Consider the following 15,253-nt stretch of genomic DNA (forward strand, 5'->3'; position numbering starts at 1 on the left):
ACGTCAAGGGAAACCTTTACCTTTACCCTAAGCAAACCATGTCTTCGTACCTATGTGTGTCTGCCTTTACAAACTGTTCAGAAATTACTATAATGCAAATTATAGTAATGAGCTGCTTACTGTACTTAATAACAGCGAATACATTTGTCAGTATTACATTGACATCTATTTTGTTCCCAGAGTTCTCTCTGCTAGTCTTAGTACAGTTTGAGACCAGGAAATCTGTGGGATTGTTTGCTTGTTTACAGATCTTTGCAATCAGTAAGGTCTTCTTCACTGGTCTTGCTCAGATGCCTCCCTATTTCTATTATGAGGTTATAATTAGGTGGATGAGAACAAAGAATAGCCCTTTTCTGTAATTAAGAAGAACCTGATGACAGTAGCAGGATTCTGGTCATCATATATGGGGACATTGTCCACAAACCAAGCTGATCTGGGTACAGTGAGTGAGTTTTGAAAGGTGGCGGTATTCCAGAAAGAGGTGGGCAGAAGGGCAGAAGAGTTAAGAATAATTCTGAACTAATATTTAACCATTATCTGTTTTTTTTTCTACAGCAATGTCAGTGGAACCACAAAGTCCCTGTTTGGGTAAGTGTTTCCAAATAACACAAAAGGCACACAGCTTTCCAAGATGGATGAAGAAAATTTTTCAGACGATTTCCGGAAATATAAAGGTAATCTATCTTCACGTTCAGGATGTGGTGTCTTGCTAACAGTGATATAGACTTATACTGGAGGATCCCCTATCTTCTTATCAAGGTGGCTCCTTCTCTGAGATCAACTTTTTGAAGCCTCTTTTCCAGATGACTCAGAGGTGTGGTAAGTGGCAACCAGGGAGTAAGACTTTTTGGTGAGGGTAACCAACTGAAGTTTGTCTGATGCCTGTCCAGCTACCTTTTCAGCACTGGACAAAGATGTTCCCACCTCCAGCTTTTAAAATACTCTTACGTTCAATACTTTCTTCAGGTGGTTTTCATGCTTGATATGTATTTCATATTTTACATCATCGTTCCTTCACTAATTTGTTTTTCCACACAATCCCATGTCTTTTTTTTAATTTGAAGGCAACCAATTTTCAAATCAATAAACAAGTTGCTTGATGTGAGAGTTCCAAATTCTCACTTGTCTAAAGTATTTGTCTGTTTGTCAAAACATCACAAATGCATAGAATAGGCGCTGTAGCTAGAAATACCTGAAGAAAAATGAGGGGTTGCAGCATCCAAGCATTAGCAGGGACTTTTTTGAAGAAATGTTTAGGCACAGCAGTTCCAGAGTGCATCAGAACCGGGGGGTGAGGGGGGAGGGTGGACTTTAACTATTTGCTCCTCTCAACCCCTACCCCCACCCAATATGATTTGGTCCCCAGATATTTTCAGGACTTCCTGCTCCAGTCAATACTGGCCTGATCAATTAGCTCTACCAGGGAGAAGCTGCTGCAGATCCCACACCTTGGAGAGATTCAGGGGGCTGAAGTGAGGCAGTGCTGCTTTTCTGCAGCAGTGTGGACATGGTGCGTATAGAGTAAGGAAGATGACCTTGACAGAGATATGTAGGAACCATTACCTAGGCAAAGGAGGCTGAAGCATTTTGTGAGTCCCAGACTATGAGGTAACATTCAGAGGCACCTCCATAATTCACTGAACTGTAAGGAGGAGGAGGAGGCACAGCACAATCAGACATGCAAGTTTCTGTTATTATAGCCAGTCTGGTTAAAAGTAGTTTTAGCCTGTGGAGTCTGGTTTACCTAGTGAGGCTGACACTGAGGAACAGCTTCCCCATAGAGCTCAGGCTGACTCCCTCTGCTGGGCTTTCGGAAGTCCTTGAAGGCCAAACTGTTTCAGAGAGCCTTCCCCTGATGTGAAAATTGTCATCTCTATTTCTATTTATGTCATTTGAGGCTTGTATTGTGCGTTTTCAATTTTTCTGTTGTTTTAAAAGCTGTTCTATTGTTACCGTGCAGGTAACATGACTTGTAGTTGTTCTATGTTAGCTGCCAAGAGTCTTTTTTAATTGCGGTGGCATAGAAGTCTCCTTAATAAACCAATGATAAATTATGTGGTCCTGATGCAGATCAAGGGTTCTGTGGCACATATTTACATTGGCCAAAAAGACTTCATTCAGGCCTGTGAAGAGCTCTTCCAATGCAGATAACAGCCAAAGAGGTGAGGCAGTGGAAATAAAAACGAAAACCCCATTATTATCCACCATATCCCAACCTTGAGTTGGAAAAGCAGGACTATTATTTGCTTTTAAAAAGGCATTCAGGCAATTGCTAATTCTTTGAAAGGCTTTGCTTGTAGATTATCCCCATCCCCACCCCCCACCTCCCCCAAAAGCTAGTTAGCTAGCTAGCTAAACATGTACTACTCTGCACTGAAGCCCATTTCTCCCGCTATGTAAATTCCAGCGGGAGAGTTAAGAAGACATTTATTCATTTCCCATTAGGACAAATGAGACTGATTAGATTGCAGCTTTATGAACATTTCCAGATCGCTGCAGGATTCAGTATTGCTGAATGGGAAGCTGAACTTTTGGACTGTGTCCTTTATGTTTTGCCATGGAAAGATGGCCTGTTTACTTTCATTTTAGTTTACCTTTCAGGATGGTTTTGTGCGTGCGCATGCTCGCAGGCCTTCGAGCCAGTTTTGACTGCCGGTAACTGTCTGCACTAGTCCCTGCAGTTTTCTTGGCAAGATTTTGGAAGTGATTTGCCATTGCCTCCTTCCTGGGGCCTGAGAGTGAGCATCTGGCCCAAGGTCACCCAGCTGGCTTTGTGCCTAAGGTGGGACTAGAACTCTCGGTCTCCTGGTTTCTAGTCTGATGCCTTAACCACTGCACCAAACTGGCTCACCTTTCAGGGTAGTGCTACAAAAAGAACTTGATATAAAGTTCTACAGAAAGTTCTTTAAACACCCACGCACAAACACAATTTCTCTCAGACAGACACACACTGCATATAACTTAAGCTGTTCCTATCCTGACCTGATGCCAGCAGGACTCTAAAATGGCTTAAGAAAATGATGTCCACATTGGGATGCTTTGTCAGCAAGTTGCTAGGAATTCAGACTATAGGCTGCCACGGTCCCCAAAGACAATTCCCTTGACCCTCTGCCTTCCCAACTTCCTGTGCCAGGAAAGTGATTGCCAGCCACTTTCTTCCTGGGTGCAGATCTTACTACACACACATAATTTTATGTTTGTGTGTATATAGGTCGGCACATATAACACCTTTGCTGTGCGAGCTGCACTGGGTGCCAGTTTGCTTCCGGGTCCAATTCAAGGTGTTGGTTATCACCTTTAAAGCCCTACATGGCAGGTTACCTGAGGGACAGTCTCATCCCCGTTACATCGACCCACCCCACTCAATCATCCAGAGAGGGCATGTTGCAGACCCCGTCCATAAGAGAATTTCATCTGGCAGGGTCCAGGAAACAGGCCTTCTCTGCAGTGGTCTCCGCCCTCTGGAACATCTTGCCCCTGGAGGTGAGGCGGGCCCCCTCACTCCTGACCTTCCGGAAGGCCCTGAAGACTTGGTTCTGCCATCTCGCTTGGGGCGGGAAAATGGGTAACCATTCTTCGGGGTAGCTCGCACCCTAGAGCCCCTCCCACCAGCTTGGAATTTTATAACCTCTTGGATTTTATATTTATTTATTACATTTTATATTTGTAATGTGTTTGATTTTTATGGGATTTTAACGTTTATTGTTGTAGCTTGATTTTATTCTAAGCCACCCAGAGTCCCTCTTTTGGGGGAGATGGGTGGTAATAAAATTTGAATAATAAATAAATAAATAAATATAACTTAACAAAGTTAAAGTAACAACGTTCACATTATATATGAAACATAATCAGCTCTAAAATACAAATAACTTCTTGGGTGACAATCACTTTATTCTCTCTGTTAAAAAGAACTTAGGAAATTTTTCTTTCTTTTTCTATTTATTTGTACCAGCTCAGGCACAGAATAATGGTCATTTTAAAAAATAGAAAAACAAGAAAAAAGAGGAAAAATATTACACACACATACACATACACCCAATTTTTAGCCATTTCATGACTACTGCTGCTACCACCCATCTTCTAGGCAGTGCCTCACTTGGCATATTTCCCTTAACTTCAGTCTGTGAGAGAAAAGGTTTGCACAACCTGCCCTTCAGGCAAATAAAAGGTAGATAGGGAAATAACAAAGTAATTTCTATAATGCAACTTCCTGGTCTTGCAGTGTGTGACTGGGGATTTTAGCCCTTCCTCCTCCCCCCCCCCCACCTTAGGAGATGAATCAATCTCACAAGAGGTAAACAAAATCAAATTTATTAAAAAACCTCAAATGATATAATATATGAAGCATGATTTGCAAAAATATTTTTAATTTTCCTCTATAAATTAGTGATCCTGGGGGAGGGACAGCTTTAAAATTATTTTGTATTTATTTACAATAATATTACAGATCAAAATGGTTTTTAATTATATATCAGGGATATCATGATTGATTATATCAAAAATCTGTAAGGGTTCAAGGACAGTCAGGATGGATACACTAGCCTGATCCCAGGCCTGCCAGAGATAATCTGCAAGTCCATCCTCAGCCATAGAGGTCCAGTGGGCAATTCTGGGGCAGTCACTCTCTCTCACCCCAGTGGGAAAAAATGAAAAACATTGCCTTAAACTCTTGAAGGAAAGATAGGATATATGATAGATAGATAGATAGATAGATAGAGAGAGAGAGAGAGAGAGAGAGAGAGCCTTCCATTCTCTTAGAACTTTCAGCAACCAGATACAAATCAAAAGACAAGATGAAAAAGGAAGGAAGAAGGTAATTCAGACAGAAAGTTTTCTTTGAAGCAGGGGTAGGTAACACAGGCTTTACAGATCCCTCTGTGATGTCCTTCTTCCTCATTTTGCTGCCAAAATGTGTTGGGAAAATGCTGTTTTAGTAACTGGTTTTTCTGGGAAGGGTTTAAGTGTAACACTTACCTTGATTGGTTGATGATGATTTTAAAAAAATCAAGAACATACACATATACTAACTCACACTTATTTTCCACTTGCTTTTTCCTGCACACCGAGGGTTTGGAATGGAATTCCTCGCATACTCTTAAAAATAAGCCTCTTGACCTAAAAAGGGTTGCCCACTCTAAAAACAAGTGAGAAGACCTGAATAGAATCCAGTAATAACCCTACAAAAAAAGTCCATGAACCATTTATTAATGAAAGCTTCATCCCCCAAATTGTTGAAAGAAACACAAGGAGACTGAGAGAGCACAAAGTTTACTCCAATTCTCTTTTTTTGCTATAAGGAACATCCACAGAGCTTCCTAGCAAATAATTGGATAACATTTCTACATTTTCATTTTTCCCTTTTATGTAAAGGAGGAAGAAACCTGATCCAGAGACCATTCTTTCCCATTTACGCACTACTGGGTATCTCTTATTTGCTAATTCTCATTGGCTTTGTGGTGGCCTTCTCCAAAGGTATGTTTTCCTCCCTTCTGTTTTGCAGTATTTCATCTATAAAAGAGGGAGCTTCTTAAGGGAAGCTGAAAAACTCAGAGCAAATACTTTCCACTTTTTCCTTTGCTTCCAGCTCAAATGGCCAGAAGGATATTGACTTTAAAGCAAAATGCAGGATCTTTGTAGTAAATTGTGTGTAAGAGGAACTCTGGATAAATTTGCAGCATTGAGCTAGAACAGCCTTACCCAACCTTCCAGCTGTGTGATACTCCGTACTACCATCACTCCTAACCAACCTGGAATATTGGGAATTGTAGGCCAATAGATCTTAAGGCTTCTTAATAAGCAACCATCCTTTATAGGCTCTATAGAACTCTCTGGTACTGAGATGGGAATGATGACATGCCTCTTGAGGAAGCTCATACATGGAATCTACTGTTTCTGGCTAAGGTTAGATAAGTGTTCCTCAATCTTGTGCCTTCCAGTTGTGTTGGATTTTAATTCTCAGTTGCTGTAGCCAACACAGCCAGATCAGGAGGTCTGGGTTATATATAAAAGTTGGTACCTAACCACACCATAAGTCCAGCTTTAATCCTGCACATTTAGGGGTGATGATGATGATATTAAAAATTCTCAAGATTCCAGCTACCAACTCAAAATCTGCCAAAGGTGGTTTCTTGTTTAGTTTTTTATTGTCTTTGGGTAGAATTTTATAATACAAAAACTGAGTTCCGCTGGCACGGTGACATTTCCTCTGCACTCTCCAGTCCCATTCCCTCTGCTCTTTGCTAGCACATTTTCATACAGTATCTATTGCAGAATGTTGATGAGCATTGTACAACACAGGCCTGGATTCTACCCTTGGTTATTTGGCAATCGTACTTTTATTTATTATTGTGGGCAAATGCCACCTTTCTGGAAAAAACGTCATATCAAAAATAGCTTATAAGTTACACCAATATCGTTAATAAAATCACAGTAAAGTAAAACTTTGGGGATTGTTCCCACAGAACGGTTGAGACTATTGCTCCTGTGGTATTGGGCAATCCAGCTGGGGCAGACTCTGAGGGGGGCATCAGCTGCTTGCCTTCCCTTCCTGGAATACTTCAAAGAGCCATTAGTAGCAACAATTCTGTAGTGGCCGGAAGGGAATCGTCCTGCAAGAGCAGTTTCTGAGATGGGCTTCATCTGCCGTCCTCTTCTTATTACAGTTCTGCTCTTACAATATAGAGTGAAATTGCAGACCACAGAAAGATGGAAGATTCTAATATACGTTTCTTTCCCTTCCTTTATAATCCTAGTCTCAACCATTTCATCGGAACTCAACAAGCTGACACTCAATTTTTCACAGGATCCCTTTGGCTTTGACTTCCACTGTAAGTTTCTCTATTCCCCTTTGCAGGGATTGGCTTTCGGGTCCCTACTTCATGGGGCAACTCTGCTCCAGGTTCTTGTTTGGCAATTCAGCTGCAAGTCAAGACACAGTACTACTTTAGTGCATGCTGTCTGCAGGACATGTCCAGCTTTGTCTGTGCAGCTTCTTTTATCAGCCCTGATCATCACAGTCTTTAAGCAGCACTTCTTGATCTGGCATTAATTGACAAGCCAAGCTAGTATCAACTCTTGACTCTCTCTTTTTTTTCCGCCTGTTGATCAGTGTTCCCATGTGGTGCTGACACTAGACAATGGGAATATTTTGGTGGAAAGTGTTACTTCTTCTCCCTGAAGTCAATTCCCTGGCATGAAGCCAAGGCATACTGCGAACGCAAACAGTCACAGTTGGTCATCATTGACAGCCTTGCGAAACAGGTAAGATGGGACATCTACAGCCTTGGTGGGAAATTTCTCCCAGGACATAGCAAGCAAGAATAAAGCCAAGGTATCATTTGTCTCCTATCTTGGGCGCCTTAGTTGCTCTGGTCCAGATAGCATTCACTTCTAGAGTTTGTGAGAAGTAATTCAACCCCAATTTTTCTCCTTTTTTCTGTTTTATGGTTGCAAAGGAAATGTTCTCCAGCATTTTTATCCTTACATAGCCACAGTCCAAATGCCCTTATTCATATTTCTTGGAATTTTCTCTTGCAGAATTTCATACAGACTCGGACCAGGAATGAACGTTTTTGGATCGGTCTCCATGACCAACATACAGAAGGAGAATGGAAATGGGTGGATGGCAGTAATTACAGAACTGGCTTTAAGTGAGCACTGAGTAAATATTTTTTATAGCAGAGTTGGGGAACATGTGGCTCTCTAACTGTTGCTGAACTTCAACTCCCAGCTGCCCAGCCAGCACTGTCAAGCTTGAGGGATATATTGGGAACTATAGTTCAACAACAACTGAATGGCTACTGCTTGCTTACCCATCATGAAGCTGAAACTTGCCTTCAACTCCAGCTTTTCCCATGCCTTTGAAATTCTGACAGGCAGAATAAGTCAAAGGCTGGCTTCAAACATCATACCAAGCCATAATATGATTTTATGTTGGCTTAACATGATGTATGAAGTCAACCAGCAATCACTCATAGCAACATAAAGTCCCTCTGATGATAATCTACTTTTGACTCTTACATCCTTTAGACCTGTAATCCTATAGTCACATGACCTAGAATAAGCCACATAAAACCATTTATTTCCAAGCAAGGATATATAAGTCTACATCAGTTAGTAAATCCATTTGGCTATGAGACTGATGAGGAGTTTCCACTTTCATTTAGAAAGGGATATGTGTTTATCTGTAAAATGTTTAGGAAACAATAACTTGATGGCTCCAGAAACAGGTTTACTGAATTCTAGGTTGTTCTTGATTATTGGTAAAATTATGCACTGTCTCTTGCGTCCATCTCAGGAATTGGAAGGAAGGGGAACCCAACACTTACCAGGGTCGTGACGAGGACTGTGGCCAAGTTTGGATTAATGGGGAATGGAATGATTTCATCTGCACATCTGACAGTTTTTATGTCTGTGAAAAGCCCTTGCCGAGCAAATCCAAAGCTGCATCAAAGAGGACCTGAGCCCTGAAGCAGAACTTCTCAAAAGCTACTTGGAAGGAAAGACAGCAGCCCTCACACCATGATTGGCGGAACAGCACTATACTTTTGCTAGGCAAAGATCCCATTTTAAAACTGAATCAGTACCACATTGTTAGCTCTGGATTAACTGGCAATTCTGTAGCTAAGTTAAATTAAGCATGTAAATTTCCTAAGCAATTGTTTCCTGCAATCTGGAGGAACAAAATGCTAATCTGCCTTCCAAAGTCTGGGGAAGCGTTTCTGAAATCATAATATATCGGAGATAACTTTAATGCCATTAGGCATGATATAAATGTTGGGCATGATATAAGTGTTATTAGGCATGATATAAATATAATTGTTAAATGGCAATTTGTCATGACATTATATGATTCACTGAACAATGGGAAAATGCTAAACCTAAAAGCTAGCAAAAAAAAAAAAATCACTAGCTACATCTTATACTTGTATAGTAATAATTACATCCACAGGGGAGGAGGACAATGCTATGTTAAAATTACCTGGATTCTAGCATTGTGCTAAATCATGTTTACTAAATTGTTGGTTATTGAATAAGCCACAATTGACTAGGTTTGTACAACAGGCTAAGACCTAAGCCATGACTTATAAACCGTAACAGCTGGGATTCCACAACATGCTAACCCAAAACCCAACACAGCACATAATGGTTTCGTGAACCTGGTCGCTTCCTATAACTGTTAAAAGCTAGCTCAGTCTCCCTCTGGACTCTCACAAGACATCGCTCTTACAGTTGCGGCTGTACGTTTCACAACCAACATTTCATCAGAGATATGAAGATACCTCTTTGGACACAGCAATCCTCACTCCAATGATATAATTGGAAGTGGAGGAAACACATTGCTTCCTGGGCTGCAAAAGGCCAAGGTATGTATCAAGGATGAGTTAGCGTTTTGGTTCTGAGGATTTCGTGGAGTGCTAGTTGGTGGCTTTGGATGTATACACATACACAATTCTTCTCTGGAATGACAGCCCACCAAAAGTAGATTTTGGTGTTGTTACAGGAGGACTGAGACTGCATAAAGGGCACCTGTGGCTGGGCCTATAAGAAATTCCCCACGATTGTGTCTCCATACTATATATGCTAAGGGGACATGGCGCTGCAGGTTAAACCGCTGAGCTGCTGAGATTGCCGATCGGAAGGTCGGCGGTTCGAATCCACGTGACGGGGTGAGCTCCCGTTGCTAGTCCCAGCTCCTGCCAACCTAGCAGTTCAAAAACATGCAAATGTGAGTAGATTAATAGGTACCGCTTCGGCGGGCAGGTAACGGCGTTCCGTGTAGTCATGCTGGCCACATGACCATGGAAGTGTCTATGGACAAACGCCGGCTCTTCGGCTTTGAAATGGAGATGAGCACCGCCCCCTAGAGTTGGACATGACTGGACTTAATGTCAAGGGAAACCTTTACCTTTACCTACTATATATGCTATGGAGTGGTGGTGGGGATCAAAACCATACATGCAGGAAAGACAAGGTCATATCATCTCTGGAAATAATCTCAGTGCCAACCCCTTAGGAGATGTGTGGGTAACAGCATCTCCATGCTACTCTCACACATTAAGCAAGTCAAGGAATTCATCAGGATGGGACACATTTCCAGCACACATATTCACCATGCATGAAATACACAAGATGCTACAACACACAAGCACCAGTCCAAGCAGCCATCTCCATCTGCCTATACAGACAAGAGTTGGGACACTCTTTGTTTCCCAACAATCACTGCTTTGAATCTTAGCATGGAAAAGGATTACGGACAGCACCCTTTTAGCTCTTAGGGCAAGATGCCACATCAGGGGCTGCACTCTGCGGAAGGAAACTTTTCCTGTTTTTTAACCACACTGCTGAGGGAGAGACCAGGACACACAAGGAGGGGAGGATATCTCACCAAATGTATTGGATAAGGGTTAAAAATCAAGGGAGGGTAATTTGAGCACCTTTAGTAGAAAAGAGAAAAGCTGTTACCTTTCACACAGAGACACAGACACATGAATTAGAAAAAAGGAAACTTAAAGGATCATATATATATATTTTTAAATGCCTCCATCTCAGTTTTGCTCCTGTAATTCTGGAAGCCCCAAAAGGTTTGAGAGCCACACAGAGCCTATGGACAACTTCCTTCTGTGTGAGGTGCGTTCAAAAGAAATTGCCTTTATTGAGTCACAGTCTGATCCATCAGTATAGTATTGTCAGTTTTAATTTACAAAGGCTACTCAGCTTCAGAAAGGATTGTTTGGGTGCATTTAGCTGAGCTTAGCTAATCGGAAATAGCTAAGGGAAGTATTTGGAAGGGAGACCACAGGAAATTCCAGGACTGTAGGGTCTCTTAAACACAGAGATCCATTTAATTAAGACTAGACCAGGGGAGAAACAGACATAAGGGAAGTAGATTAAGACTCTTCCCCTTACCTATCCCTCATCATTTGTCCTGGTGGACAAAACAGCTCATAGGTGCAAGGAGATTATGCAATCTGCAACAATTCTCAGGGAGACAATAAGGAGCTGAGGTCACACTGAGCTATTCTATTCTCTGAACTGTTCTATTGGAACACTCTACACGCAAGGGCTGGTGGTTTAGATCCATGGTGTTTGGAATGGGATCCTGCAAGGGAAAAGGGCTCATAGGTATTTGGCTGGGAGTGGCTGGAATGGTAAGGGTGCCCTTTCACAACAAAGTTTTTCTGCTTGAGAGATCAGTGCCATGGAACATATGCTCCTGCCACTGGATCAAGGCAGGAGGTAGAAATGTAATAGAGCTCACAGTTGGCCCTGAGTCACTCAACCACCTTTCATGAGGGAAGACCAGAAGTCACATTCTCTTGGTTTCTAGCCCAGCACTTTAGCCAAAATGGCCAAGGAGTTCCAGGAAGATAAGTACAGCAACAGCACTACCCTCCAAAAATGCTTAATCTTATCTCCTATCACACCACACATGACAGGAGAACGTGGAAGTTGTAGTCCAAATAAATGCAAGAGAACACATTGCTGATTTCTGAGTTAAGGATTTCTGCTGACACATTCTAAATTTCCTCAGTCTGGATATACTGAGGAAAACTGAACTCTTCCACTGAATACTTGTAATATTTTAATTTTAATATATTCCCCACTTTCCTATCAATTATTTCAGGCATCTTGTAATTGGGAAAAAAATAAAACCTGAGCAAAACAACATACCAATAAAAGCAACAACCAATATTACAGTTTTGGTTTTATCTGCTGCCAAGAATAGGAGGCATCACAATATTTACAAGGAGCCTAAACCAACAAGAACTATTGATTCTGACTGGCTTACCTGCCAGCAGTGATCTTTGCCAACTGCTGGATGCCTGAAAAACAGAGGAAGCTCCTCCTCCTGCTGTTCCAAGTAATATAATAATAACAAGCGTGCCCTACCTTCCAGGGTCATAACCATTCCCGGTGAGATAATTCTCGCAATGAAGCAAAGAATCATTTGGGAGGTAATGCAGACCTTCCCTGTGTTTTATCGCAATGGCTGACCTTTTGAAGTTACAGTAAACACTGCTGAAAGGTTTCTAAGCCTTGAGCTCTCCTTCTGCTTGGATCTAGCTTTTTCCAGCTTTTTACTTTCCACCATTCCACACACCCCTCCTACGATTCCTAGAGAGTGGAAAAGGAAAGGAGTTCCCAAGGCCCCATTCCTTTTCTCAAGCCATAAGGTGTAACTCATCCTTAAAAGCTCTGCTGGAAAAGTCCAAAATCCCCTCCTTCCACTGGTCTGGAAACCTATCTGAAGAACCAGATGACAACTAAGAAGGGAGAGTGGCTCAAAGGGACAGTAGAGCCAACACCATGGGCAAGAAGAAAGTGAATAGACAACTGAGTAAGATACAAGCATCTCGCCTGATATTAGGAGAAACAGCGCAATCAATGGGGAAGGGCGTTTTCAGTCCCTGCTGTTACTAGGCAACCTTTAAAATACATTTTCTTGAAAAATGTGATCAATTGTTGCAGTAACATCATGCTCTTCTATCTATGGAGCATTCCTTTCAGAGCTACAATGGGCTTGCAAGCACAGTTTTTTAAAAAGGCAGATAAAAACTTCTCTTAATCTGGCCTTGTGCGTTACTTTTTAATGGTTTTACTGTTGAGGTGAGTAAAGGGTTTTTTTAAAAATGTGTTTATGGTATTAGTGTTTATATACAATTATTGTATACCACATTGGGTCCTTGACAGCAAGATGATATGAAAAGTATAAATTAAGGCAAATATGGGTCTGATCCTGAAAGTTTCGAAAATATCACCTCTGTTGTCTGGCAGATGTTGGGTGTTCCTTCAGGGACATTTTGGGGGGAGGTCAAAAATGCACTGAAGCCTTGCCCCTTTTTCATATGTATTGCATGCATGTGAAAAAGGGGGAGAGTTTTGTTCACACAGTTGTTCCCATCTTGACCTTTTTTTTTTACCACCTCACCCCCCATAGATACTCTTGTGCTCCCTTTTCTTTGTGACTTGGAGACCTAATACATAAAAATGATGTTAGGTGGAAATAAGGTGCTTTGTTTCATTAATTATGGAGCATTATTTATAAAGTTAAATGGACATGGCTAACCTTATGTTCATGTAGGCTTAACATTCTCTGGCCCCCTCAGACTTTGGAGCTTTTGTGGGACGTTACAATGACCAATGAAAAGAGTATCAGCCAAACACGGCAGCTTCTTCTAAGACTGCAGGCATGGCAAAGTAGTGACCATATGCCTGTCTGTGGTACTAAATAAGCAGGGCACAATAATAGTGCTAGAATGATGTAGTTTCATTGCCCAATGGATTAGTCCTGCAGAAAAATATGGTATTAAGGAAAATACTTTAAAAAGGACTATACTCATCACTGATAAGAGATTTCAGATTTTTGCTGGGTCATCCCATTTCTAACCCATATGCCAACTTCTTAACTCTCAAGAATTGACAACCCAATGAGATAATCTGGCCTTGCCTTCAATGTCATCAAGCCCAAGTCACACTAGGGCCTTTGTCAACAATTGAGGTCAGCAAGGAAACGGGCATGGGGGGTGGGAAACCAGCAATCAGGACTGAAGGGGCCATTTTGGACGCAGAAGCAAGGAGCGAGCCAAAAGCATCTGGATCAGCAATTGCCAACTTTTTCAGGCTTTGGATGCAAAGCAGTATCATCCAGATACTCCCATCACGTGAGCCTGTTAAAATCTTCTATGAGATCACTGAACTCTCGTAAGATTTCTGCCATTTCAACCATGCTTAATAAGTTTAATTTAACTTGGAGGGGGTACATGACACTTTAAAGATGATGATATGCAATATCCAAACACACAAGAATACTTCTGAGCTCAGGAAGAACTTGTTACTCCAGAAAAACTGGCCCTCTTATGCTGTCTTTGAGTCATGATCTCCCCCTGTTTTCACTCAAGGTCAATTCAGCTTGCTGTGAATGTTTTATACATGTATTTTTGGGGGGTGGGGGTGGGAGGGAGATATTTTATTGGGTTATCTATCGCCTCTCCCCGATTACATCAGCCTTTCCCATTAGATCAAGCAGGGAAGGCATGCTACGGGTTCCATCCTCCAGGGACTTGCATTTAGTGGGTCCCAGGAGGTGGACTTCTCTGCTGTGGCTCCCTCCTTGTGAAACATTCTCCCCCCTGAAGTTAGGCTTCCTCCTTCCCTGCTATCATTTAGGAAGTCCCTCAAGACCTGGTTATGTTGTCAGGCCTGCGGGTCTTTGGGAACAGGAGACCTTCTTAGATGGCTCCACTATGACTGACTTCCTTGCTCTCTCTGCAGAGTTGGTATATGGTAAAATTTTTTGATAATATTCTTCTTTTAATAATTACTTTTGTCTTTTTGCAATGGTCGTTTTTTACTCATTCACTGTTTTTCTTTAATTGTTGTACGCCGCCCAGAGTCAACTTGTGAGCAATAAATAAATAAATAAATAAATGTGGTTGTTGGTGAATGCAGCTCGCATACTGTATGTGTGTGTAGAGGGGGAGGTACCTGATACCACCACACTTCCCAGAAGCACGGCCAGTCTGGGTACTGTAGTGGATCCACTTCCAAAACAGACCCTTACAGTCCACCAAATAGGACAGCTGCAGGCAGATGGAACCATGACAGATACCTCCACCATCTGTCTCACACTATGAGAAACTGGAAGCCTGATTTTCCCTGGGTTTCATCAGACAGGTAGGGTAGGACTGGAGGTGATGGAAATAACTGGTGCTGGAATAGAGTAACCAGACCTATTACAGTATGGGCCACTGTAGAGTTAATAGAGTTTAGGACAGTTTAAGGCAACATCAAATGGATATACAAGACCCCAGCTCTCCACCTGAGCCAGCCCAACCTCTTTGATCATGCTGGGAGAAGCAGCCGGCTCTCTCTCATTTTGGGGAGATCAGGGGCCAGAGCCTGGAGGCACTGTTTTTCTGTAATGGGGCCAGCCCTCTGGAATAGCCTCCCACAGGAAGTCCAGTTGGCTCCAATGCTATCCATCTCCCAGAAGAAGCTGAAGATGGAGATTTTCTGGAGGAGGTTTCGGTTTTGATGCCAAGTACTATTTAGGGTCTGTCTATAGTGTATCTTTTATTGTTTGTGATTCAGCTATCTTCTTTTTTGTGAACCACCAAATGATTATGGCAGGATATAAATTAGACAATTAAGTAAATAAATCAATTGCCAACATTTTGGCAATAGGCCAAGTTTGGGCTTTGCTTAGCCCAACATGGGCAAAGAAGTGATCCTTCAGATATCAAGCACCCAA

The 15,253-nt window shown here is 41.9% G+C and overlaps 1 protein-coding gene across 2 annotated transcripts; it reads left to right on the forward strand.

Annotated features, from left to right (window-relative positions):
- Positions 1-550: 550 nt before the first annotated feature.
- On the forward strand, positions 551-8,831 carry LOC134490743 (hepatic lectin-like). Of its 2 annotated transcripts, none has more exons than XM_063293991.1 (6): positions 551-674; positions 5,371-5,472; positions 6,753-6,827; positions 7,109-7,260; positions 7,537-7,649; positions 8,297-8,831. In XM_063293991.1, the coding sequence occupies exons 1-6, from the start codon at positions 632-634 to the stop codon at positions 8,460-8,462; spliced, it is 651 nt and encodes a 216-aa protein (XP_063150061.1). In that variant the 5' UTR covers positions 551-631; the 3' UTR covers positions 8,463-8,831. The 2 variants fall into 2 exon arrangements, with proteins under 2 accessions (XP_063150061.1, XP_063150062.1); XM_063293992.1 differs by lacking the exon at positions 551-674 and adding an exon at positions 706-819.
- Positions 8,832-15,253: the final 6,422 nt, after the last annotated feature.

This window comes from Candoia aspera, chromosome 2 (assembly GCF_035149785.1).
Source record: "Candoia aspera isolate rCanAsp1 chromosome 2, rCanAsp1.hap2, whole genome shotgun sequence".
Lineage (NCBI taxonomy): Eukaryota > Metazoa > Chordata > Lepidosauria > Squamata > Boidae > Candoia > Candoia aspera.

Coding starts and splice junctions, on each gene's coding strand:
- LOC134490743 (XM_063293991.1), top strand. CDS start 632: ATGGATGAAGAAAATTTTTCAGACGATTTCCGGAAATATAAAG. Junction 5,473..6,752: donor TGTGGTGGCCTTCTCCAAAG/GTATGTTTTCCT, acceptor TTATAATCCTAG/TCTCAACCATTTCATCGGAA. Junction 7,650..8,296: donor AATTACAGAACTGGCTTTAA/GTGAGCACTGAG, acceptor CGTCCATCTCAG/GAATTGGAAGGAAGGGGAAC.